The 19,688-nt window shown below is 40.2% G+C and overlaps 1 protein-coding gene across 1 annotated transcript in view; it reads left to right on the forward strand.

Moving 5' to 3' along the window:
* Window positions 1-19,336, forward strand: part of LOC117289723 (E3 ubiquitin-protein ligase AMFR-like) — a 22,811-nt gene extending 3,475 nt beyond the window's left edge. Inside the window, exons 6-16 of the mRNA XM_033770981.1 lie at window positions 10,369-10,469; window positions 11,030-11,070; window positions 11,857-11,989; window positions 12,412-12,522; window positions 13,221-13,354; window positions 14,515-14,726; window positions 15,262-15,362; window positions 15,746-15,871; window positions 16,818-17,134; window positions 18,442-18,573; window positions 18,769-19,336. Of these exons, the coding sequence (XP_033626872.1) occupies window positions 10,369-10,469; window positions 11,030-11,070; window positions 11,857-11,989; window positions 12,412-12,522; window positions 13,221-13,354; window positions 14,515-14,726; window positions 15,262-15,362; window positions 15,746-15,871; window positions 16,818-17,134; window positions 18,442-18,573; window positions 18,769-19,006 (1,646 nt within the window). The 3' untranslated portion in view covers window positions 19,007-19,336. The remainder of the gene's footprint in view (window positions 1-10,368; window positions 10,470-11,029; window positions 11,071-11,856; window positions 11,990-12,411; window positions 12,523-13,220; window positions 13,355-14,514; window positions 14,727-15,261; window positions 15,363-15,745; window positions 15,872-16,817; window positions 17,135-18,441; window positions 18,574-18,768) is intronic.
* The last annotated feature ends 352 nt before the right edge of the window (window positions 19,337-19,688 follow it).

The raw sequence follows: 19,688 nt of genomic DNA on the forward strand, positions 1-19,688 counted from the left end.
TGATAGAGAGAGATGATGCGAGGGAATCGTTTCGTAAGAAGCTTTACAGCGAGCAATACTGATGAGACCCACCGGACCGTCAGCCTTTTTCAAGGGTCACGGGTGGCTCTGAGCAGCCCCTGGGTCCATTCACGCTGCTCAATCAACCGGCGAGACTCGGCGGTTCGCGTGGAGCTGGAATTTACTCCAATATTAGTGTGTTTCATTTTTTTTCTGATTTGCAAAATTCTTGTTTAAAATAGCATCGGACAATTTCCCCATAACTGTAGATGTGTTGGTCAAGTTCTAACCTTTCCATGCATACAATTTTCTTTTACGAGGTCTCAATATCTAAGCCTGAAACGACCACTATGAAATGACATTGTTTCCGATAGTGAAATTTTATTCATTTTTTTGTCGCATATAATGTTACATCGATTTATGTAACATATGATTATTGCTTCAAATAATGATGATGATCTTAGCAAGTCAATTAATCCAATCACGCAATAGTTGTTGTAAAATTGTCTTGCGACAATTTCGAGAAACAAACTCGTTTTTGTTATTTGGGCATTATTGGTGCTTAAGGCAGTGGAGTCGCATGCAAGTTGATACATTCTTACTATTCGCCCTTCTGTGTACCCCCCCCCCGTGTCTCTACTGCCCCCCCTTCATAAAACAAACAAACAAACTAACAAACACCGCAGAGTTATGTAAATTGGTACGTTTGTTTACATCAAATTCATCGTGATTCGCCATTTTGTTTTGTTGCATAATGCCCCCCTACATCACCGCTGCTTTTATGTAAACTTTTGAGTTTGTTTTTATTAGATCCATCGTTTTTCGCCATTTTGTTTCTGTTACATAGTGTTTTTGATCAAACTAGTTACTTATTCATGTAATGTTTATGTATTTAATATTTTGGATGTATTTTTTTTATCGAAACAAATAAATTATCTGCCGATGTGATTATTTAATTGTTCAATTCTTTTTCCTAGACAAATGCAGGTAATAGTCTCTTTTTGTAAGTTGTGGCTCTCAAAAGAGCCGTTTGGTTTGGTTGATTGTCCCGGGTGGGAACTGACTACTTCTTTGGCTTGGTGGTCTTCTTCGGCTTTGCTGCTTTGGTGGCCTTCTTTGCCTTTGGCTTTGGACTCTTTGCGGCTTTGCTGGGCTTGGCGACTTTCTTTGATGGCTTGGCTGCTGTTTTCTTGGCGGCAACTTTCTTGGTGGGTGTCTTCTTGACGATTTTCTTTGGAGTCTTCTTTTTGGTTATCTTGGTTTTCTTGGCCTTCTTCATCTTGGCTGCGGCTTTCTCTGCTTTCTTGGCTTTCATCTCTGCTTTCTTTGCTTGATCCTTCTCTTTCTTGGCCTTGGCTCGTTCTTTGACCTTCTCCGCCTGTTCCTTGGCCTTGTCCTTTGCTGGGTCCAATTTGAATGAACCGGAAGCTCCCTTGCCCTTGGTCTGGATAAGAACTCCCTTCTGCACACCGGTATTGAGGGCTTTTCGGATGAAAACGGCCTGCCTGTCCATGTCGACTTGGAATGTGTCCTTGATGTACTTTCAGATGGCTTGACTGGACGAACCGTTTTTCTCCTTCAGTGCCACGATAGCGGCAACCACCATCTTGATTGCTGGAGGGTGGGCCCGAACGGTTGCAGACTTTTTCACGGTAGCCATGATGATAGAGAGAGATGATGCGAGGGAATCGTTTCGTAAGAAGCTTTACAGCGAGCAATACTGATGAGACCCACCGGACCGTCAGCCTTTTTCAAGGGTCACGGGTGGCTCTGAGCAGCCCCTGGGTCCATTCACGCTGCTCAATCAACCGGCGAGACTCGGCGGTTCGCGTGGAGCTGGAATTTACTCCAATATTAGTGTGTTTCATTTTTCTTCTGATTTGCAAAATTCTTGTTTAAAATAGCATCGGACAATTTCCCCATAACTGTAGATGTGTTGGTCAAGTTCTAACCTTTCCATGCATACAATTTTCTTTAACGAGGTCTCAATATCTAAGCCTGAAACGACCACTATGAAATGACATTGTTTCCGATAGTGAAATTTTATTCATTTTTTTGTCGCATATAATGTTACATCGATTTATGTAACATATGATTATTGTTTCAAATAATGATGATGATCTTAGCAAGTCAATTAATCCAATCACGCAATAGTTGTTGTAAAATTGTCTTGCGACAATTTCGAGAAACAAACTCGTTTTTGTTATTTGGGCATTATTGGTGCTTAAGGCAGTGGAGTCGCATGCAAGTTGATACATTCTTACTATTTCCGCCCTTCTGTGTACACCCCCGTGTCTCTACTGCCCCCCTTCAGAAAACAAACAAACAAACTAACAAACACCGCATAGTTATGTAAATTGGTACGTTTGTTTACATCAAATTCATCGTGTTTCGCCATTTTGTTTTGTTGCATAATGCCCCCCTACATCACCGCTGCTTTTATGTAAACTTGTGAGTTTGTTTTTATTAGATCCATCGTTTTTCGCCATTTTGTTTCTGTTACATAGTGTTTTTGATCAAACTAGTTACTTATTTATGTAATGTTTATGTATTTATATTTTGGATGTATTTTTTTTATCGAAACAAATAAATTATCTGCCGATGTGATTATTTAATTTTTCAATTATTTTTCCTAGACAAATGCAGGTAATAGTCTCTTTTTGTAAGTTGTGGCTCTGAAAAGAGCCGTTTGGTTTGGTTGATTGTCCCGGGTGGGAACTGACTACTTCTTTGGCTTGGTGGTCTTCTTCGGCTTTGCTGCTTTGGTGGCCTTCTTTGCCTTTGGCTTTGGACTCTTTGCGGCTTTGCTGGGCTTGGCGACTTTCTTTGATGGCTTGGCTGCTGTTTTCTTGGCTGCAACTTTCTTGGTGGGTGTCTTCTTGACGATTTTCTTTGGAGTCTTCTTCTTGGTTATCTTGGTTTTCTTGGCCTTCTCCTTCTTGGCTGCGGCTTTCTCTGCTTTCTTGGCTTTCATCTCTGCTTTCTTTGCTTGATCCTTCTCTTTCTTGGCCTTGGCTCGTTCTTTGACCTTCTCCGCCTGTTCCTTGGCCTTGTCCTTTGCTGGGTCCAATTTGAATGAACCGGAAGCTCCCTTGCCCTTGGTCTGGATAAGAACTCCCTTCTGCACACCGGTATTGAGGGCTTTTCGGATGAAAACGGCCTGCCTGTCCATGTCGACTTGGAATGTGTCCTTGATGTACTTTCTGATGGCTTGACTGGACGAACCGTTTTTCTCCTTCAGTGCCACGATAGCGGCAACCACCATCTTGATTGCTGGAGGGTGGGCCCGAACGGTTGCAGACTTTTTCACGGTAGCCATGATGATAGAGAGAGATGATGCGAGGGAATCGTTTCGTAAAGGCTTTACAGCGAGCTAATGAGACCCACCGGACCGTCAGCCTTTTTCAAGGGTCACTGGTGGCTCTGAGCAGCCCCTGGGTCCATTCACGCTGCTCAATCAACCGGCGAGACTCGGCGGTTCGCGTGGAGCTGGAATTTACTCCAATATTAGTGTGTTTCATTTTTCTTCTGATTTGCAAAATTCTTGTTTAAAACAGCATCGGACAATTTCCCCATAACTGTAGATGTGTTGGTCAAGTTCTAACCTTTCCATGCATACAATTTTCTTTTACGAGGTCTCAATATCTAAGCCTGAAACGACCACTATGAAATGACATTGTTTCCGATAGTGAAATTTTATTCATTTTTTTGTCGCATATAATGTTACATCGATTTATGTAACATATGATTATTGTTTCAAATAATGATGATGATCTTAGCAAGTCAATTAATCCAATCACGCAATAGTTGTTGTAAAATTGTCTTGCGACAATTTCGAGAAACAAACTCGTTTTTGTTATTTGGGCATTATTGGTGCTTAAGGCAGTGGAGTCGCATGCAAGTTGATACATTCTTACTATTTCCGCCCTTCTGTGTACCCCCCCGTGTCTCTACTGCCCCCCTTCAGAAAACAAACAAACAAACTAACAAACACCGCATAGTTATGTAAATTGGTACGTTTGTTTACATCAAATTCATCGTGTTTCGCCATTTTGTTTTGTTGCATAATGCCCCCCCTACATCACCGCTGCTTTTATGTAAACTTGTGAGTTTGTTTTTATTAGATCCATCGTTTTTCGCCATTTTGTTTCTGTAACATAGTGTTTTTGATCAAACTAGTTACTTATTTATGTAATGTTTATGTATTTGATATTTTGGATGTATTTTTTTTATCGAAACAAATAAATTATCTGCCGATGTGATTATTTAATTTTTCAATTATTTTTCCTAGACAAATGCAGGTAATAGTCTCTTTTTGTAAGTTGTGGCTCTGAAAAGAGCCGTTTGGTTTGGTTGATTGTCCCGGGTGGGAACTGACTACTTCTTTGGCTTGGTGGTCTTCTTCGGCTTTGCTGCTTTGGTGGCCTTCTTTGCCTTTGGCTTTGTACTCTTTGCGGCTTTGCTGGGCTTGGCGACTTTCTTTGATGTCTTGGCTGCTGTTTTCTTGGCTGCAACTTTCTTGGTGGGTGTCTTCTTGACGATTTTCTTTTGGAGTCTTCTTCTTGGTTATCTTGGTTTTCTTGGCCTTCTCCTTCTTGGCTGCGGCTTTCTCTGCTTTCTTGGCTTTCATCTCTTCTTACTATTTCCGCCCTTCTGTGTACCCCCCCCGTGTCTCTACTGCCCCCCTTCAGAAAACAAACAAACAAACTAACAAACACCGCATATTTATGTAAATTGGTACGTTTGTTTACATCAAATTCATCGTGTTTCGCCATTTTGTTTTGTTGCATAATGCCCCCCCCCTACATCACCGCTGCTTTTATGTAAGCTTGTGGGTTTGTTTTTATTAGATCCATCGTTTTTCGCCATTTTGTTTCTGTTACATAGTGCTTTTGATTAAACTAGTTACTTATTTATGTAATATTTATGTATTTAATATTTTGGATGTATTTTTTATATCGAAACAAATAAATTATCTGCCGATGTGATTATTTAATTTTACAATTATTTTTTCTAGACAAATGCAGGTAATAGTCTCTTTTTGTAAGTTGTGGCTCTGAAAAGAGCCGTTTGGTTTGGTTGATTGTCCCGGGTGGGAACTGACTACTTCTTTGGCTTGGTGGTCTTCTTCGGCTTTGCTGCTTTGGTGGCCTTCTTTGCCTTTGGCTTTGGACTCTTTGCGGCTTTGCTGGGCTTGGCGACTTTCTTTGATGGCTTGGCTGCTGTTTTCTTGGCTGCAACTTTCTTGGTGGGTGTCTTCTTGACGATTTTCTTTGGAGTCTTCTTCTTGGTTATCTTGGTTTTCTTGGCCTTCTCCTTCTTGGCTGCGGCTTTTTCTGCTTTCTTGGCTTTCATCTCTGCTTTCTTTGCTTGATCCTTCTCTTTCTTGGCCTTGGCTCGTTCTTTGACCTTCTCCGCCTGTTCCTTGGCCTTGTCCTTTGCTGGGTCCAATTTGAATGAACCGGAAGCTCCCTTGCCCTTGGTCTGGATAAGAACTCCCTTCTGCACACCGGTATTGAGGGCTTTTCGGATGAAAACGGCCTGCCTGTCCATGTCGACTTGGAATGTGTCCTTGATGTACTTTCTGATGGCTTGACTGGACGAACCGTTTTTCTCCTTCAGTGCCACGATAGCGGCAACCACCATCTTGATTGCTGGAGGGTGGGCCCGAACGGTTGCAGACTTTTTCACGGTAGCCATGATGATAGAGAGAGATGATGCGAGGGAATCGTTTCGTAAGAAGCTTTACAGCGAGCTAATGAGACCCACCGGACCGTCAGCCTTTTTCAAGGGTCACTGGTGGCTCTGAGCAGCCCCTGGGTCCATTCACGCTGCTCAATCAACCGGCGAGACTCGGCGGTTCGCGTGGAGCTGGAATTTACTCCAATATTAGTGTGTTTCATTTTTCTTCTGATTTGCAAAATTCTTGTTTAAAATAGCATCGGACAATTTCCCCATAACTGTAGATGTGTTGGTCAAGTTCTAACCTTTCCATGCATACAATTTTCTTTTACGAGGTCTCAATATCTAAGCCTGAAACGACCACTATGAAATGACATTGTTTCCGATAGTGAAATTTTATTCATTTTTTTTGTCGCATATAATGTTACATCGATTTATGTAACATATGATTATTGTTTCAAATAATGATGATGATCTTAGCAAGTCAATTAATCCAATCACGCAATAGTTGTTGTAAAATTGTCTTGCGACAATTTCGAGAAACAAACTCGTTTTTGTTATTTGGGCATTATTGGTGCTTAAGGCAGTGGAGTCGCATGCAAGTTGATACATTCTTACTATTTCCGCCCTTCTGTGTACCCCCCCGTGTCTCTACTGCCCCCCTTCAGAAAACAAACAAACAAACTAACAAACACCGCATAGTTATGTAAATTGGTACGTTTGTTTACATCAAATTCATCGTGTTTCGCCATTTTGTTTTGTTGCATAATGCCCCCCTACATCACCGCTGCTTTTATGTAAACTTGTGAGTTTGTTTTTATTAGATCCATCGTTTTTCGCCATTTTGTTTCTGTAACATAGTGTTTTTGATCAAACTAGTTACTTATTTATGTAATGTTTATGTATTTGATATTTTGGATGTATTTTTTTTATCGAAACAAATAAATTATCTGCCGATGTGATTATTTAATTTTTCAATTATTTTTCCTAGACAAATGCAGGTAATAGTCTCTTTTTGTAAGTTGTGGCTCTGAAAAGAGCCGTTTGGTTTGGTTGATTGTCCCGGGTGGGAACTGACTACTTCTTTGGCTTGGTGGTCTTCTTCGGCTTTGCTGCTTTGGTGGCCTTCTTTGCCTTTGGCTTTGGACTCTTTGCGGCTTTGCTGGGCTTGGCGACTTTCTTTGATGGCTTGGCTGCTGTTTTCTTGGCTGCAACTTTCTTGGTGGGTGTCTTCTTGACGATTTTCTTTGGAGTCTTCTTCTTGGTTATCTTGGTTTTCTTGGCCTTCTCCTTCTTGGCTGCGGCTTTCTCTGCTTTCTTGGCATAGTTATGTAAATTGGTACGTTTGTTTACATCAAATTCATCGTGTTTCGCCATTTTGTTTTGTTGCATAATGCCCCCCTACATCACCGCTCCTTTTATGTAAACTTGTGAGTTTGTTTTTATTAGATCCATCGTTTTGCGCCATTTTGTTTCTGTTACATAGTGTTTTTGATCAAACTAGTTACTTATTTATGTAATGTTTATGTATTTAATATTTGGATGTATTTTTTTTATCGAAACAAATAAATTATCTGCCGATGTGATTATTTAATTTTTCAATTATTTTTCCTAGACAAATGCAGGTAATAGTCTCTTTTTGTAAGTTGTGGCTCTGAAAAGAGCCGTTTGGTTTGGTTGATTGTCCCGGGTGGGAACTGACTACTTCTTTGGCTTGGTGGTCTTCTTCGGCTTTGCTGCTTTGGTGGCCTTCTTTGCCTTTGGCTTTGGACTCTTTGCGGCTTTGCTGGGCTTGGCGACTTTCTTGGTACGTTTGTTTACATCAAATTCATCGTGTTTCGCCATTTTGTTTTGTTGCATAATGCCCCCCTACATCACCGCTCCTTTTATGTAAACTTGTGAGTTTGTTTTTATTAGATCCATCGTTTTGCGCCATTTTGTTTCTGTTACATAGTGTTTTTGATCAAACTAGTTACTTATTTATGTAATGTTTATGTATTTAATATTTTGGATGTATTTTTTTTATCGAAACAAATAAATTATCTGCCGATGTGATTATTTAATTTTTCAATTATTTTTCCTAGACAAATGCAGGTAATAGTCTCTTTTTGTAAGTTGTGGCTCTGAAAAGAGCCGTTTGGTTTGGTTGATTGTCCCGGGTGGGAACTGACTACTTCTTTGGCTTGGTGGTCTTCTTCGGCTTTGCTGCTTTGGTGGCCTTCTTTGCCTTTGGCTTTGGACTCTTTACGGCTTTGCTGGGCTTGGCGACTTTCTTTGATGGCTTGGCTGCTGTTTTCTTGGCTGCAACTTTCTTGGTGGGTGTCTTCTTGACGATTTTCTTTGGAGTCTTCTTCTTGGTTATCTTGGTTTTCTTGGCCTTCTCCTTCTTGGCTGCGGCTTTCTCTGCTTTCTTGGCTTTCATCTCTGCTTTCTTTGCTTGATCCTTCTCTTTCTTGGCCTTGGCTCGTTCTTTGACCTTCTCCGCCTGTTCCTTGGCCTTGTCCTTTGCTGGGTCCAATTTGAATGAACCGGAAGCTCCCTTGCCCTTGGTCTGGATAAGAACTCCCTTCTGCACACCGGTATTGAGGGCTTTTCGGATGAAAACGGCCTGCCTGTCCATGTCGACTTGGAATGTGTCCTTGATGTACTTTCTGATGGCTTGACTGGACGAACCGTTTTTCTCCTTCAGTGCCACGATAGCGGCAACCACCATCTTGATTGCTGGAGGGTGGGCCCGAACGGTTGCAGACTTTTTCACGGTAGCCATGATGATAGAGAGAGATGATGCGAGGGAATCGTTTCGTAAGAAGCTTTACAGCGAGCAATACTGATGAGACCCACCGGACCTTCAGCCTTTTTCAAGGGTCACGGGTGGCTCTGAGCAGCCCCTGGGTCCATTCACGCTGCTCAATCAACCGGCGAGACTCGGCGGTTCGCGTGGAGCTGGAATTTACTCCAATATTAGTGTGTTTCATTTTTCTTCTGATTTGCAAATTCTTGTTTAAAATAGCATCGGACAATTTCCCCATAACTGTAGATGTGTTGGTCAAGTTCTAACCTTTCCATGCATACAATTTTCTTTAACGAGGTCTCAATATCTAAGCCTGAAACGACCACTATGAAATGACATTGTTTCCGATAGTGAAATTTTATTCATTTTTTTGTCGCATATAATGTTACATCGATTTATGTAACATATGATTATTGTTTCAAATAATGATGATGATCTTAGCAAGTCAATTAATCCAATCACGCAATAGTTGTTGTAAAATTGTCTTGCGACAATTTCGAGAAACAAACTCGTTTTTGTTATTTGGGCATTATTGGTGCTTAAGGCAGTGGAGTCGCATGCAAGTTGATACATTCTTACTATTTCCGCCCTTCTGTGTACCCCCCCGTGTCTCTACTGCCCCCCTTCAGAAAACAAACAAACAAACTAACAAACACCGCATAGTTATGTAAATTGGTACGTTTGTTTACATCAAATTCATCGTGTTTCGCCATTTTGTTTTGTTGCATAATGCCCCCCTACATCACCGCTGCTTTTATGTAAACTTGTGAGTTTGTTTTTATTAGATCCATCGTTTTTCGCCATTTTGTTTCTGTAACATAGTGTTTTTGATCAAACTAGTTACTTATTTATGTAATGTTTATGTATTTGATATTTTTGATGTATTTTTTTTATCGAAACAATTAAATTATCTGCCGATGTGATTATTTAATTTTTCAATTATTTTTCCTAGACAAATGCAGGTAATAGTCTCTTTTGTAAGTTGTGGCTCTGAAAAGAGCCGTTTGGTTTGGTTGATTGTCCCGGGTGGGAACTGACTACTTCTTTGGCTTGGTGGTCTTCTTCGGCTTTGCTGCTTTGGTGGCCTTCTTTGCCTTTGGCTTTGGACTCTTTGCGGCTTTGCTGGGCTTGGCGACTTTCTTTGATGGCTTGGCTGCTGTTTTCCTGGCTGCAACTTTCTTGGTGGGTGTCTTCTTGACGATTTTCTTTGGAGTCTTCTTCTTGGTTATCTTGGTTTTCTTGGCCTTCTCCTTCTTGGCTGCGGCTTCTCTGCTTTCTTGGCTTTCATCTCTGCTTTCTTTGCTTGATCCTTCTCTTTCTTGGCCTTGGCTCGTTCTTTGACCTTCTCCGCCTGTTCCTTGGCCTTGTCCTTTGCTGGGTCCAATTTGAATGAACCGGAAGCTCCCTTGCCCTTGGTCTGGATAAGAACTCCCTTCTGCACACCGGTATTGAGGGCTTTTCGGATGAAAACGGCCTGCCTGTCCATGTCGACTTGGAATGTGTCCTTGATGTACTTTCTGATTGCTTGACTGGACGAACCGTTTTTCTCCTTCAGTGCCACGATAGCGGCAACCACCATCTTGATTGCTGGAGGGTGGGCCCGAACGGTTGCAGACTTTTTCACGGTAGCCATGATGATAGAGAGAGATGATGCGAGGGAATCGTTTCGTAAGAAGCTTTACAGCGAGCAATACTGATGAGACCCACCGGACCTTCAGCCTTTTTCAAGGGTCACGGGTGGCTCTGAGCAGCCCCTGGGTCCATTCACGCTGCTCAATCAACCGGCGAGACTCGGCGGTTCGCGTGGAGCTGGAATTTACTCCAATATTAGTGTGTTTCATTTTTCTTCTGATTTGCAAGATTCTTGTTTAAAATAGCATCGGACAATTTCCCCATGCTAGCTACCATTTTGTGTATGTGTAAAGGTCTGATTTTCATCTGCTGCTACATGGGTGCACTGCAAGACTGGAATGTCTTTCTCTTTACCATCTCGGAGGTAAGACTGGCTGAAGAAGAGTATTGTCTTATATAGCATACATATCTAAGGTACTTTAGGCACTTCAACGAAACAAATTTTAACTCTTCCAGTGCCACGATCTATGTTATGTATTTTGAAAGCAGCATTATCGTACATGTAAGATCGAATCTATGTACTCAAAAAGTGTCACTCAAGAAATACTATTTACTTTGGGATGTACCAAGGCAACTCAAATCAGCAAGATGAGTTTCGTTCGGCGAGAGTGATTTTTATATATACATAATTTTGAAAAACCTAAACAAAACTGGGTATTTTAGGTTCAATACGCAAACAAAGCGGCCACTGAAAGAGTTAAGACAGGATTTTGAGACATACTTTAGATGAGGCCAGAAAACATGATCACAAATTGAATCAGTAAAAGATAAATACCATTTTTGCTTGTGCTGCTAAATTATGACACAAGTATTTAAAGTCTCATACTGATTTCTGATCACTTCTTTAGTGTGACGATTTTTTTTTAATAAACAATTCTCTGTGATCTGTTGACTATTTTTTCATTGTATGATTTTTGTTGTCAGGTTATTCTGCTGGAGATCAGGACCGTGTACGTTCTCATCAGGTATAAACAATTCGATTTATGAATTCCACTTTTTAAGAGAAAGTATCAAAGATCCTTTCTCTTGAACCATCTTTAAAGGCAGTGTACACTATTGGTAATTACTCAAAATAATTGTTAGCATAAAACCTTACTTGGTAACCAGTAATGGGGAGAGGTTGATAGTATAAAACATTGTGAGAAACAGCTCCCTCTGAAGTGACATAGTTTTTGAGAAAGAAGTAGTTTTCCACGAATATGATTTTGAGACCTCAGAATTAGATTTTGAGGTATCCAAATCACGCATCTGAAAGCACACAACTACGTATGACAAGGGTGTTTTTTCCTTTCATTATTATCTCGCAACTTTGACGACCAATTGAGCACAAATTTTCACAGGTTTGTTATTTTATGCATATGTTGGGATACACCAAGTGAGAAGACGGGTCATTGACAATTACCAATAGTGTCCAGTGTCTTTAAAGGCATGATTTTTCCCCTACTTAAGGCTGATCTCTTATTTTGTTGGGGGATATGAACCAACCGGTTGCACGGTTGAATGGTTGCAACCCTTCATGGTTCAGTTACTTATTCAGCAGACCACCTAATAATAAGAATAATCAACAGTTTATATAGCACCAAAATCTACTTTAAAAAACCTCAAGGCACTTTACAGATTACAGATGAAGGCAATTAAAATGCCGCTAAATATAAAACAACTGTAAACGGAAACATGGTTTAGAGGGTTTTTTTTTGTGCGCTACATGTGTCAGGTTTTAGTAAATTTTCAACTGTTTTTTTTTTCCTTAGATATGGAATCCATTTCTACGATCTTCACTACGAGGGTGTTTGGGAGAAACGAGGTACCATCATGTACTACTCAGATCTTATTATGGAGCTTTCTGCACTGTGTGTGGACTTTGTGCATCATTTCCATATGCTGGTTAGTATTGGTCTTCTAATAATAATAATACTCACCAGATGTTATGTAGCGCTTTTCACACCCGATTGGCATTTTAAAGCTCTTCCATTATTATCCCCGGTCACTGGGCCATTTAATGCATTCCTTAAACTGTCTCATCTCCCTGGGGAGCATACAGCCTGTGCAACAAATAGGCGCTTCTCAGCTTAAACAATCACAAAGAACCATATCTGCCCTTACAGGTACCCATTTACCCCTGGGTGAAAGAGAAGCACTTAAAGTAAAGCATCTTGCTCAAAGACACAAGTGCCATGACCGGGATTCAAACCCACACTCTAATGACCTAACCACCAGAACTTGAATATGATGCTCTAATCCTTGTAATTCTTGCAAAACTGTTGACTCCAGATTTCTGAGAATTCACTGTTCTGGGTTTTTTCCAGCTCTGGGGCAATGTGTTTCTGAGTATGGCAAGTTTGGTGATCTGCATGGAGCTACGTTTCCTGTACAGTGAAATCCAACGACGAATCAAACGTCATCGCAACTTCAGACAGGTTGGTTTGAACAAATCATCTTCTAGATTAAGGAGTCGGTTATTTTAAAGACGTTTGCTGATGTTTATAAGACATATTGAGTAATAATAAGTCTTGGACAGTCAATACGCCCAGGTGTTTGCATAATCATCCTGAGCATGGTTTTGTTTGTTTGTTTGTTTGTTGATTGATTTTCACTCGTCATAAAACATGGGCTTTGAAGAAATTAAAACATGTTTGAGTGGAGGGCCTACTAGAAACCCATAGGGCTTGTATCGATGACTCTTTAATTGTGCCAATGGAAAAGTGGGTTTGCTTTTAAGCTTGTGTAAAGTAACGCACTGAGGTAGTAAACTGTACATTTTACTTGCCCCCCCAGGAAGTTTTAGTAGTCCATATTCAAACATGGATTATCATAAGTTCATCGTTCTGACAATTAACAATAACAATCCCCATTTTATTGCTCAGATGAAGATGCATTCACACACTCAAAAATAAATTAACGCATTTTAAAAAACGTTATGTTTTCATCTGAAAAGGATGAAATATGAGTACTTTAAACAAGAAAGTTGCTCAGTTTTGAGTAGCTTACAGAGCAGGTTGAGATAGCAGGTTTTTTTACTAGGCAATGTACGCCGGCTACTGTTAGGGTTGATCCCTGCTGAGATATCAGTAACAACTGAATTATTCTGAAGATGACTTCCTTGTTTGTATGTCAGGTTGTGAGCAATATGGAGGCAAACTTCCCCTTAGCGACAGATGAAGAACTAAGAGAGAATAATGACGATTGTGCCATCTGCTGGGAAGAAATGAAGAATGCTCGGAAACTGCCCTGTAATCATCTCTTTCATAAGTAAGTTCTTGATAATAATAATAATAAATGTTTATAACAAAAAAGATATTTATATAGTGCCTTATGCTAGGCCTCGAAGCGCTGAACACTGAAAAAAATCCAGTAAGGTACAAAATTGTGACTTCTATAGTGGCTTACTTTTTGCCATTTACTTATGTTTTTGCTTTTACTGTTTTTACCTGGAAGTGCCTTGAGGCCCTCCTATAGACGATGTGACCTCTGACGTCACTCGAAAACCATAACATGATTCGCGCTCCTCAAGGTTTTGCCCGGCCAGCTAGAAAGCGTATGCAATCTTACCGTGACTGCGCGTCTTTTTGCCCGGCGAAACATGACGTACAGTGTTTTGTCAACAGAGGGCGGTTTGAATGTAAACATAGATCACATCGTTTATAAGGGGCTCTATAAATATGTTATACTATGTAGAACTGAGAACTCTCACAAATTCTGAAAATCTACTCCTTGGTAGTAGAATATAAAGCAAGACAAGTTCTCAAAAGAACATAATCTTCCTGGCATTAGATACACACATGGTTAACCCTCGCCAAGGTATCTCTTAAGAAAATCTTTAAAAAAAAATTAAAATTAGGAAAAAATCAAAGACACTCGACACCTTAGGTAATTGTCAAAGACCAGTTTTCTCACTTGGTGTATCTCAACATATGCACGAAATAACAAACCTGTGAAAATTTGAACTCAATCGGTCATCAGAGTTGGGAGAAAATAATGGAACAAAAAAACACCCTTGTCACACGAAGTTGTGTGCTTTCAGGTGCTTGATTTTGGGACCTCAAAATCTAATTCTGAGGTCTCAAAATCAAATTGAAATATTTTAGTGGAAAATTGCTTCTTTCTCTAAAACTTCAGAGGGAGCTGTTTCCCACAATGTTTTATACTATCCACAGCTCTCCATTGCTAGTTACCAAGTAAGTTTTTATGCTAACAATTATTTTGAGTAATTATCAATAGTGTCCACTGCCTTTAAGTCTAACACCACCTTTGCCCCACAGTGTTGTTCCATCTCACATCTAAAAAATTAAAACTGTTAACTATTTTTTGCATTTATACCACAGGTCCTGTATAGTTGGTAAGGAGTATGCAGCAGATAATTATATTTTCCCAAATAAATAATTGGTGAATTACTCAACTTAACTCCACAGTAACTGTCTGCGATCCTGGTTAGAGCATGAGACATCGTGTCCGACGTGTCGACACACCCTGAATATCCGACCTACAGACCAGCCGACAGTACCTACAGCTACTCCTCATGCTCATGGCGTCGGTGCGGCTATGATGGATCCGATGATGCGAGATGGACAGGCACAACCGGTGCGACCAAGGAGAGGCAGAAACCATTTCTTTCATTTCGATGGTGAGAAAAACGATCTTTGTTGTGTTTTATGCGCACAAATAGTGAGATTTGTACCAATTTGGTTGCATTGAGAGGGATTTTTAGATAGAAATAAGGCTTTGAAAGTTTCTAGGATTTTAAACTCTGCATGGTGACATATTTGCTGTTGCACCAGGGGTAAATTTCTTTTGAGCAGTGTTGGTTCTGAGGACGATCTTTACTGAAGTCGATCAGAGCATACTATTCAAAGCGTTTGGTTTTCAACCACTGGTTCTTTTCAGAACCAACAATTACTCAAAAGACGTTAACACATGGTGCCACCGCAAACCTCACCTAATTAAACAGTTATTACAGACAAATTTAGCCAACATTTAGTTACTTCTTACTCAAAGTTACAACAACCTTTTATGCAGCTGAGAACAACACATTACTTTTCTTCTGTATTTTTAAACATCTGGCTAATTTTTTAAACTTGATACATAAAGAATCGCTGACAGCTTGACTGCATCATCTAGAGTATAATATTTGTGTTAAAATCCGTGATGAATTTTCACAGGTTCCCAAATTGCCAGCTGGATACCAAGTTTCTCCGTTGAGGTTTCACATCGTCATTTACTGCAGCAGAGAGCTGTACATACTTCACAACTCACTAACATGGTGAGTCTAACACAACAGTAAGCCTGGGTGACTAGTGCGACTAGTGTCATAAGTTGCGACTATTTGAGGCGCGACTAGTTGAGTAGTTAATTTCACTAGTCGCCCAGGCCTACTGTACAGTAGGATGGTTTAATACAGGTACGCCAAGTTGTAAACTCAGATGTTGGGTTTGTTTATTTGATTGTTGCAGTACCCGCTGCCAAAATATAGGACTCGAACTGCCTCTAGCTACCGGGCAATCTCGGTGGTCTAGTTGGTAAGACACTGCTCTAAGAAGTGCAAAGGTTTTTTGTTTACACAACTTGTCAAATTACTGAATTTACAGTGCTACCACACATCGGTGTAAGGCAAATAAATAAATAATTGTATTGTTTCTCTATCAGGCCACTCAGGTCCAGCAGATGTTTCCAAATTATCCAGTGGATGTACTCCTTGAAGATCTGCGAGTCACACAGGCTGTTGAAGTTACTATCGATAACATCTTAGAAGGAAGATTAGTGCTGCCGCCTGTAAGTTAGAGTAGCTTCTTGATTAGGCGATTGAATATTTTGTGATATAGACTCTTGTTCATGAGGTGTTGGGTATTATTTAGCCTCACAAAGAGCTCAATATGATCAGAGTTGTGTATCTAACTTAATTTTTTAGCTAAGTGTGTAGACACAATACACATCACTGTGGTGATAATGCTGACAACTCATCTGCCGTCGATTTCACAAAGAGTTAGGACTCGTCTTATCTCGAGTTAGGACGAGTAACTCGCCCTAACTTGGGATTAATCTTAAGGTCTGCATGCTACAGTGCAGGGTTGGGACTCGTCCTAAGTTCTAAGATTGGTCTTAAGTTAGGAAGAGTTTCGTGAAATCGACGGCTGAAGATGCATCTTAGTGCTTTGTAAAACCCAGCCCTAATGCCATAGAAGACCGCTTGTTGTATTCAGTGTTTACCCCTTGCTGTTTGCTGTGTGCTTTCTGACTCTCCCTCTCTCTCTTTATTCAGTTTTTTTCACTTGACTGATTTTGTTATACTAATATACCTGTTCTCGTTTGTTGGGGTCTCATTAAGCCTTTGAGAGAGACTCTGCTAGGGTCAAAACATCAGGCCATTAACTATTTTTTTTAACTTGCTGTATTTTTTGTCTTGCAACAGTTTATGTCCTGTCTTTCATGTACGTCTGTCATTTTGTCTGTCCATCCATAGGCTGTAGGAACATCAGCCGTTGCTTCTCCCCGGATCTAGATGTTGCCATGTTGTTTAAAGATAACTTTTGTATCACTTTTATAGAATGTAGATTTACCATCATCTTGACTATACTATAGCATCTTGTATCATTCATTTTGAATTACTGTGATTTCTGCAACAATGAATGAACAAAATATTATTAATGTTTGATTGAACGATTCAGAAAAGGCTCATCAATCATAGAAATCATTATTGATATCGCAACTTCCCAAACAGGAAACCACTGAAGCAAGTGCTGCCACTCCAGCCGACGCTATCCAAACCCCTTCATCCAACGCATCCCTAAACGCCAACGCCAACACAAGACGGACAGGAGAAAGCCCATCTTTATACGACACACCAGGGAGGTCGGTAGAGGCCGACGTGGTGAGGCAGAGGTCAGCAGCGGCCGACGTGGTGAGACAGAGGTCGGTAGCGGCTGATATGGTGAGACGATTTGGTGAGATGGAAGAGATGGTTCAGAATGATAGACATCAAGGAGTTGATGAACGCGGTGATCGATTCGCTGAGATGGCTTCAGTCTCTACCTCAAGGTAAACTTCAAAACTAAGATAGTGTTATAAATGGCGGCTAATGATTTGGTTATAGTATGCTTAAACAAAAAAACTTATTGTGGACTAAGCAGTTGCTCATCATCCATAAAAATCATTCATGATATCGCAACTTCTCAAACAGGAGACTACTGAAGCAAATGCTGCCACTCCAGTCGACGCTATCCAAAATCCTTCACTCAACCCATCCCTCAATGACTAGTAACCTAGTTTTTGAGAAAGTGATAATTTCTCTCCCAATATTAATAATAACAATAGCGGCTTCTCATATAGAGCTCATATCCATCAGTCAGTGACGCACAAGGTAGTTCAACATTCAGTATTTGTTTTCCTGCAATGTAGGAATTATGAGAACAATTCCTTTTTACATGTTATTTGTATGCTGTGGTTCGATCCAGTTTTCTTCTACTTCGGTTTTTGACCTCCTTCTTTTGTAACATCAGCCCTGGGGTTGATTTCACAAAGAGTTAGGACTAGTTCTAACTTAGGACTAGTCCTAGGAGATATAACAAACGCATGGCTAGTCCTAAGAACTTGAGATAAGACTAGTCCTATCTCTTTGTGAATACCACCCCAGGAGTACTATAAAATTCCTGTTGATATATTTGTATGTGTTTAAATGTGTATATCAGGGTTTTTTTCTCGAAGGTTTTTAAATTTTTATCTATTTGTATACGTGTATATTGTAGAATCTTTTCTTTAGGATATTTTGTAACGTAGTTAAGTAGGCCTATATTTTAATTTGATTATGTTTTCAGCTTTTGTTTCTATTGTTAGGCGCATTGAGGAACCTGTCATTCATAATTAACCTTATTCATAATGTGCTTTATAAATGCTGTTTATTATAGCCAAAAAGACGTGTTTCCATCTTTGTGTCTTTCTATTTTTAATTATCTTATGTCTGAGGGTGCATGTTCTTATACCTTCTTTCTTATTTACTTATTGACAGTGTTGGTGCATGTTCTGTTACCTGTTTTTTTATTTACTAATTGAGAATGTTAGTCTGAATACCTGTATCCTTGTTTACTTATTGAGAGTGTCAGTCTGTATACATGTATCCTTATTTACTTATTGACAGTGTTAGTCTGGATACCTATATCATAATTTACTTATTGACAGTGTTAGTCTGTATACCTATACCCTTATTTACTTATTGACAGTGTTAGTCTGGATACCTGTATCCTTATTTACTTATTGACAGTGTTAGTCTGTATACCTGTATCCTTATTTACTTATTGACAGTGTTAGTGCCTGTTGTGATACCTGATTCCTTATTTACTTATTGACAGTGTTGGTGATGATGGGAATGTTCCCTTCACAGACGGTCCCCAAGCCCTCCCCGGTAGATTCTCAAAATCCTCAGCAGAGAGAGAAACCATTCTTAGACAACGAAAAGAATTATTAATGAAGCTCGCAAGAAGGTAGGTATACAGAGCAGGGCCAGATGCAGATTTCAGATATGGTGGTGGGGGGGGGGGGGTAGGTTGTAACCTTTGAGGGGTAATTTCCAAGTTGAATAATATCAATAAACCCAAAGTATAAATTCTGGTGATTATATTAACCTATGTTAATATGTCTTGAATCAACTAAACTCTTTTTGTATTTTTCCCCACAAGACGATTCCAAGACAAGCAGGCACATTCCACCAAAACCACCACATCCTCCATTGTAACCAACCAATCAGCTTCAAACACCTTAAGAACCCAGTCAGCCAATCAGAATCCTTCCTCTAGAGAATCATCGACAAGCTTAGCAGCGGGTGCTACAGCGCCCTCTAGTGGTGAAGAGGACCGTGCGCAGAAGCGTTTCGCTGCGTACGAAGCGGCTATGAGGAGAATGAACCAGCAACATTAAGGCAAGAAAAATAAAAACCATTTTGAATTAAATGTTATCACACTATATTAACAAATTTTCCCTGAGACAACTCTGTCAATGCCGGTTTTTTTGTTTGCATTTTGAGCCTAAAATGCTGAGCTTTTTTAGCTTTTCTAGAATAGGAAAAGTTAATAATACACGATACAAAATGCTGATTTGGGTTGGGACTTGGCCCCGAAGTAAAAAACCCTCAGCAGGATGTTGGACCAGACAATTATGGTTGACGGGAATCTCCTAGTGGTTCGATTCCCGGCCAGGGCCATATGTGAGTCGAGTTGTGCGTTGGTTCTCTGCTGTGCCACGTGGGTTTCCCAGACCATCCGGTTTTCCTCCCTCCGGAAAAATCAAACACTTTTGATCTCTGGCTGTGCTCCGTGGTCATAATGGGTTGATGTGGCTGGCAGCCAAAGGCGCCCTTGCATGCGTGCTTCTCGAACACGTTGAAGCTGTGTCCTTCGCAATTCAGCTCTTAGCTGCGACTAAGGATGAATAGCCTCCCAAATTATCATTATTATTATTATGTATCTGATGGGATGTACAGGTTACTTATGAAACTTTTGTATATGTACAATGTTGGCACGTAAATACACTGGACACTATTGGTAATTGTCAAAGACTAGTCTTCTCACTTGGTGTATCTCAACATAGGCATAAAATAACA

Source organism: Asterias rubens, chromosome 4 (assembly GCF_902459465.1).
Source record: "Asterias rubens chromosome 4, eAstRub1.3, whole genome shotgun sequence".
Lineage (NCBI taxonomy): Eukaryota > Metazoa > Echinodermata > Asteroidea > Forcipulatida > Asteriidae > Asterias > Asterias rubens.